The sequence below is a fragment of the Suricata suricatta genome, chromosome 16 (assembly GCF_006229205.1).
Source record: "Suricata suricatta isolate VVHF042 chromosome 16, meerkat_22Aug2017_6uvM2_HiC, whole genome shotgun sequence".
Lineage (NCBI taxonomy): Eukaryota > Metazoa > Chordata > Mammalia > Carnivora > Herpestidae > Suricata > Suricata suricatta.
This window is the reverse complement of record NC_043715.1, coordinates 47770527-47777945: the sequence shown is the minus strand read 5'-3', so window position 1 is coordinate 47777945 and position 7419 is coordinate 47770527. Positions and strand designations below refer to the sequence as shown.

Sequence of the window (7419 nt, the reverse complement as noted above, 5' to 3'; positions counted from 1 at the left end):
GGTCCTGAACTGGATGGGGGGTGTGGTATAAAGGACTTTTTATTGTGGTGACTGACGAAGTTGGAATACGGACGGACAATTCGATAGAAGTATTACTGTGCATTCATGAAGCCCGTAATTATTTATGTAAGAAGATCCCTGTTTTTAGGGATCACACACTCAAGTCTTTGGGGGTAAAGAGTCTTGATGTTTGTGTCTTACTCTCACATTGGGGCTGGGGATGGGGAGACAGAGCACAAAATGATAAAGAGTCAATATTACTGGTAAATGAATCCGGTTAAGGGGGATACGATGGTTCTTCATACCTTTTTTTATTTCTGCTAAAATTTTAAATTTGAACCTATTCCCAAACATTTTAAGATTTTGTGCCAGAAAAGACCAAATAGCCTTCAGAAAAGGCTTTTCTCTACAGTCTCAACAGCCACGAGTGCTCACGTCCCATGTCCCGGAAACAGTGACTGGTCACACTGTTTAAAAATGTGACAGCTCTTATTATCCAAAAGACAAGAAGTGACAAGTGTGCTACGTCAATAAAGGGGAGGGAGGAATATTATCTCACTTGTATGTACTAACACTCTGACAACACACTTTAAAAAAAATACCACCTTGGGTGGCTCAGTCAGTTGAGCGTCCGACTTCGGCTCAGGTCATAATCTCACGGTTCGTGGGTTCAAGCCCCACATTAGGCTCTGTGCCGACAGCTCAGAGCCTGGAGCCTGCTTCGGATTCTGTGTCTCCCTCTCTCTCTGACCCTCCCCTGCCCAAGCTGTCTTTTTCTCTCTCAAAAATAAATAAAACATTTAAAAAAAAACCAAAAGAAGTGCTAAATTGAGCTAAAACTTCTGTATTATCACATATTATGTATGTATCTCAGAAAGGCTTTTGAGAAACTGAAATGTGCTCAGACCAAGGGATGGCAAACTTTCTATAAAGGTCCAGACAGTAAATGGTTTAGGCTTTATGGTCCATCTACATTCTCTAGAGCATATTCTTTGTTTTCTCCTTACAATTCTTTTTTTTTATTTTTTAGTTTTTATTTATTATTGAGACAGAGAGAAACAGAGCATGAGCAGGGGAGGGGCAGAAAGAGAGGGAGACACAGAATCTGAAGCAGACTCCAGGCTCTGAGCTGTCAGCACAAAGCCTGATGTGGGGCTCAAACCCATGATCCATAAGATGATGACCTGAGCCAAAGTCAGCGGCTTAACCAACTGAGGCACCCAGGGGCCCCTCTCCTTATAATTCTTTAAGATGTGAAATTCCAAGGTGTCGGGCCATACAAAAATAGGATACAAGCTGGATTTGGCCACGAGCCTATAGTTTATTGTTCTCTGGCTTGAAATTTCATAATATAAATATATGGTAATAGTTTCATCTGTAGAAAATAATAACTAATACTGTACAGCTTTTTTGAAATTTTTTTTAACATTTTACTTATTTTTGAGAGAAAGACATCATGAGCAGGGGAGGGACAGAGAGAGAGGGAGACACAGAATGTGAAGACAGGCTCCAGGCTTTGAGCTGTCAGCACAGAACCTGACACGGGCCTTGAACCCATGAATTATAGGATCCTGACCTGAGCCGAAGCCGACGCTCAACTGGCTGGGCCACCCAGGCGCCCCGTACTATTAGAGTTTTAATCCTCACAACAGAAGAGCTCTTATCCACACTGAACACACAAACTGAGGAACAGAGAGGTTATGCACCTTGTCTGCAGTTAGTCAACTAGCAAACAGTGGGACTGGACAAGTCTGCTTCCAGAATCTGCTTTTTAATTACAATACACTGCTTTGTAACCAACATTCTGGTTTGGTCTCCTTAACATTAGCTTCTCCTAACATATTTTTAGTTTTCTCAAGAAGCAATGGAGGGGTATGGTCCACAATGGCCTGAAAAGTATCAAACTTCTTCTAAGAAGTCCAGCAGGAAATGGGAGGTGGATAGTAGATGATGGAATAGAGGGCTGGTCAATGGCCAGAACTGCTCCCCAACCCACCCTTCACAGGAACTATTTTGTCACATTAGCTGTCCTGGTATCTGCAAGGAGTCATTAACTGGTGGGCTCTCATCTGGATATGCCCATCTTTGGATTAATTTTTCTATCACGTACTTTTCTTCATGGCCCAACAAGGACATTTTATTTGGTTTAAAGCGTCAGTGCCCTGAGGAATGGTTACAGTTACGGGGGAGACTATGCCATTCAAAAGTCACCTCTGGCATTAGTTGTCCAATATTCCATTCTTCTTCCATGAACAACAGAACCCCCGAGTCGTAGCTGGGGGTGCATGTCCATACTCTTCAGTTAGTATGTAGATGATACTGGGAGTCAAATTTCTGATTCTTAGAGAATGAAGATGCAATTTGTAATGGAGCAAGGCTAGAAAGAACACTACAATGTTGAATTAAGAAATGGTGGTTAGAACTCATGGTTCATTCTAGCTATGAACATCCTTATCTATCTGCCTACTTATGTCCATCCCCTCAGTGGTGAAAAACAGCCTATTTCCCAGGCCTTGATTTCTTAATACCATTCCCCACTGTGAATAACCAGGGTCCTAAAGAAATAACAGATTCCGTGGCTGGGGCAGGAGAGTACAAGGGAAGTATGGGACATTGTTTTGTGCCAGACGAAGGAGGTGCTCAAATTTATGAAGAGTAAATAAGCAGGGGCAGCTGGGTGGGTCACTTAAGTGTCTCACTCTTGACTTTGGCTCAGCTAATGATCTCACAGCTCGTGGGAGCAACCCCTGCCTTGGGGTCTATGCTGACAGGGCAGAGCCTGCTTGAGATTCTCTCCCTCCCTTCCTGTCCCCTAATCACTTTCAAAATAAAAAAATAAACTTAAAAAAATGAGCAAACATTTTAGGTATTTGCTAACATATGTTGAAGGAATGTTACTGGTAGAAAAACACTCTTTTGGGGTGCCTGGGTGGCTCAGTTGGTTAAGCGTCCAGCTTCGACTTAGGTTATGATCTCACAGTTCATGGGTTCTAGCCCTGTGTCGGGCTCTGTGCTGACGGCGAGCTCAGAGCCTGGAGCCTGCTTCAGACTCTGTATCTCCCTCTCTCTGACCCTCCCCTCCTCACATTGTCTCTTTCTCTCTCAAAATTTAAAAAAAAAAAAAAAAAGGAAAGGGAAAAAACCCACTCTTTTGCAATCATCAGTAACAGTTGATTTAGGCCACATTTAGCAATGGATGCTAAAACTAGTGGAGGAAAATTTGTTGAAAAACAAGTTATTTACAGAATCAGAATATACCTCCCCACAATATACTAATTACAAAGGTAAAAATGGTAACTTCGCAGTGGAAAAACCAAGCTTACATCTACCTTAACCGAGTTAACCAAGTTAATATCACCTATAACAGGATTAACATATTATGTTTCCTATGTGCTACACCAAGGACATATCACTTACGGAATCCTTATGCCAAAAAATGCATAATTTAAATCCAATATGGAGAAAACCTCAGACTAATCCAAATCGTGAAACACTCAAAAGTATCAAGGTCATTAAAAACAAACATTGAGGTACTGATCCAGATGAAAGGAGTCTAAATGCAATGTATAATCCTTGACTGGATTGTGGACGAGAAAAAATGTGATAAATACATTATCAGGACAATTGATAAGATGTGAATAAGGTCTTTAACTTAAATAGTGTTAGGTATCAATATTAAATTTTCCTGATTACTATACTTGGAGCTGTGTAAGTAGATCAAATATCCTTCTTTTTAGCACATACACTTATGTATTTAGATGCAAGGGGCAAGAGGTCGTAACATACTGAGAGTTAAAAATTCTATGAGTACAGGGGCGCCTGGGCAGCTCAGTCAGGGGAGTAGTTAAGGGTCTGACTTCAACTCAGATCATGATCTCATAGTTGGTGGGTTTGAGCCCCGCACAGGGCTCTGTGCTGATGCCTCAGAGCCTGGAGCCTGCTTCCGATTTTGTGTCTCCCTCTCTCTCTGCCCCTTCCTCACTCGCACTCTCAAAAATAAACATTAAAATTAAAAAAAATTATATGTGTGCATACAAATATCAACAGGTGTGTATACACACATTCATATACAAGGAGAGAATGACTCAAACATGTTAACTCGTGAATCTGAGTAAAGGGAATATGAGAGATGTTATGTAACTTATATTTTTGGGAAGGTTTTAGATTATTTCAAAATAAGTTTAAAGAAACGTAAAAATACATATGAAGCAAAATATCATCATTTAGGGATAACTAAAACCAAATACCTATTCATCTATACTTTTTTAATGAGATCACACAAAAATCTCATGCCTTTTTTCAGGTTAATATATTCTGAACATCTTCCGATATCCCTAAATATAAATTTACCTTTTCCCATCTGATGTTTGCATAGTGTTCCACTGGATTAATAAATCATGAAATACTTTGGCTACCCAACTGATTGTTTGTTTGCTATTATAAACAGTGATGTGATGGCCAGTCTTTTCTATACATCTATAGCAAATACAAATTTACTTCTGAAGATCAAAGATTCATCCCGGGGGATCTAATCCTTAATTTAAATCCAATATACCATGTGAAATAAAGCGATCATAGTATGAGTTCTTGGTTACAGGAAATTTTAGTCAGTAATTTTATTCGCTTTTCACAGCTTTAGTAAAAATAATGATCACTGTAAATAAGTATAAAATATAAGTTAGAGAAAAGGGGAAATAATCCAGAAGCTTCCCCGACCGCCCCCACCCCACCAGCTAGCATATGGCGAATATCCTTTTCACACATTATCTTTGGACGTGTATTTAAAGACTACAGCAGTTGGATCTTGCCAAGAGGGTTACAAGCTATTCCTCCCCTGAATATTAGTTCTGTTCCTGTTATTATGGTTCCACGTCATCATTTTAATGGATGTTAGATAGATTCCATCTGAAGAAATCCCTTTCCACTCTCCACACTTGAGAGTTTACCACTAGCCAAGGACTCTCCAAATATGTGATGACGTACAGCCTGACAGAAGCCACGAACACATTTTTCACTTCGAACGATTCTTGCCGGCATGGACTTTCTGATGGTACGTAAGACGTGAACGGTGACTGAAGTCCTTACCACATACGTCACATTTGTATGGTTTCTCACCAGTGTGGACTCTCTGATGGGCTCGAAGACGGAAACTTTGACTGAAGCTCTTCCCACACTCCGCACATTTAAATAGTTTCTCCCTAATGTGGATACTCAGATGGACTCTAAGATTTGAGGGGAGACTGAAGGCCTTACCACACTCTCCACATCTATGGGGCTTCTCTCCCGTGTGGACCCTCTGATGATGGCGAAGATTCAAGCTCCTTCCAAAGCCTTTCCCACACTCCTCACATTTGTAAGGTTTTTCTCCAGTGTGGCCTCGCTGGTGGTATATGAACTGCGAACTGTATCTAAAACCCTTTCCACAGACGTCACACGTGTACGGCTTCTCCCCAGTGTGGACCCTCTGGTGGGACTGGAGGCCGGAAGACTGACTGAAGCCCTTCCCGCACACACCGCACGTGTACGGCTTCTCCCCAGTGTGGACTCGCTGATGTACCCGAAAGTCTACGGCCTGACTGAAGCTTTTATCACACTCCTCACATTTATAGGGTTTCTCCCCAGAGTGGACTCGCTGATGAGCATGAAGATTCGATCGCCAACTGAAGGCCTTCCCGCACTCCTCGCATGCATATGGTTTTTCTCCAGTGTGAATTACTTGGTGCAGTTTCAGATTTGAACTGTAACTGAAGTCCTTACCACACACATCACATTTGTACGGCTTCTCTCCAGTGTGGACTCTCTGATGCGTTTGAAGCTTCGATGACTGACTGAAGCCCTTCCCACACGTCTCACATTTGAATCGTTTTTCCCCAGTGTGGACGTTCTGATGGACTTGAAGATTAGAGGCCTGACTGAAGCCCTTCCCACACTCCTTACACTTGTACGGTTTCTCTCCTGTGTGAACTCGGAAATGGATGTGAAGATCTGTGTTACGGGTAAAGCCCTTCCCACACGCCTCACATTTGTATGGTTTCTCTCCAGTGTGAACCCTCCGATGGCATATTAACGGTGAGTTATGACTGAAGCCCTTTCCACAGACGTCACATCTGTACGGCTTCTCCCCGGTGTGGACCCTCTGGTGTATGTGACAGTGGGCAGCCTGAGTGAAGCCCTTCCCACACTCCTCACACTTGTAGGGTTTCTCACCCCTGTGGACCCTCTGATGAACACGAAGATTAACACTCCAACCAAAGCCCTTACCACACTCTTCACACTTGTATGGTTTCTCTTCAGTGTGGACTCTCTGATGGCATTGAAAATTTGAACTTTGGCTAAAGCATTTGCCGCACTCCTCACATTTATAAGGTTTTTCTCCAGTGTGAGTCCTGTAATGAATGATCAGGCCTGTGCTGCTACTGAATCCCTTGCCACAACGGTCACATCTGTAGGACTTCTCCCCTGCGTGGTTAGGCAGATGACGGAGAAAAGCGCTCTTACCGAAGCAATCACTGGATTCCTGACGTTTACTGCGCTTCTCTCTTGGACGGATTCTCTGAAGAGCCTGCAGGTGTGGGCACTGACTCGAGCACTTCTCTCCGGTGTGAACGTCCCGCAGCGGAAGCATGGCGCTGTAACCGAAGCCCTGTCCACGCTCACGACACGGGAGGAGGCCCCCTCCCGGGGGTACATGCGGACGGAAACCATCACAAGTGCTTTTGCCACGGTCGCTGTATTTGTAGGGTTTCTGCTCTGGGTCAGTGCCAGGATGGTCCCTAAGTGGGGATTTCTTCACGAAGGTTCCATATACACTCAGGTTATTTTTCACATTAACTTGCTGACCTCTGCTCTGCTTCTGCGACTCATGCAGGCGGGCATTCCCACGAGAATCCCGAGTTTTCCAGACTGACAGCTCTTGACTTGCAGTGGAAGTGGAGATATTTCCTTTATAATTCATTACATTGTTCTCATTTTCAGAAACCTGGACAGAATCACGTCGGAGTAACTGGGAGCCCTTCCCCCGAAGACACATGGTTAAATCACCTGCAACCTGCTTCCTGATTTGCCAGCAGGATAGTTCTTCATATGAAAGGTATTTCAAGGCAGCTTTTCGAAGAGTCTCCATCTCACCTTGATTCTTGCTGCCTATAAAGAGAAAGCAACGTTCAGAGCTAAGGACAAGCAGATACTTAGGTACAGATGTCAGGATCTCACATACAGGCCTCCAGAATCCAGGGGGAGGGTCATGTCTGTACAATATCATTTATCCTTTTATGTGTTTCCATGCAAGCAGAAGCAAAACATGGGGCCAACAGACGCTTTAGCCACTAAGTGTAAATGTGACCCATTTTAGAACCATCCATTTGACAGTTTAAAATGAGAGCTTTAAGTCTGAAATCAAATGACTACAGGCAAGGGGCG

At 43.1% G+C, this 7419-nt stretch overlaps 1 protein-coding gene across 11 annotated transcripts in view; it reads right to left on the bottom strand.

The window, feature by feature from the left end:
- Positions 1 to 4584: 4584 nt before the first annotated feature.
- The window catches only part of ZNF227 (zinc finger protein 227), a 41364-nt gene continuing 38529 nt past the window's right edge, over positions 4585 to 7419 (bottom strand). For 10 of the 11 annotated variants that reach the window (XM_029924926.1, XM_029924923.1, XM_029924924.1 and 7 more), the window contains one exon: positions 4585 to 7143. In XM_029924926.1, the coding sequence (XP_029780786.1) occupies positions 5012 to 7143 (2132 nt within the window). In that variant the 3' untranslated portion in view covers positions 4585 to 5011. The remainder of the gene's footprint in view (positions 7144 to 7419) is intronic. The other variant, XM_029924937.1, reaches the window with a different exon arrangement.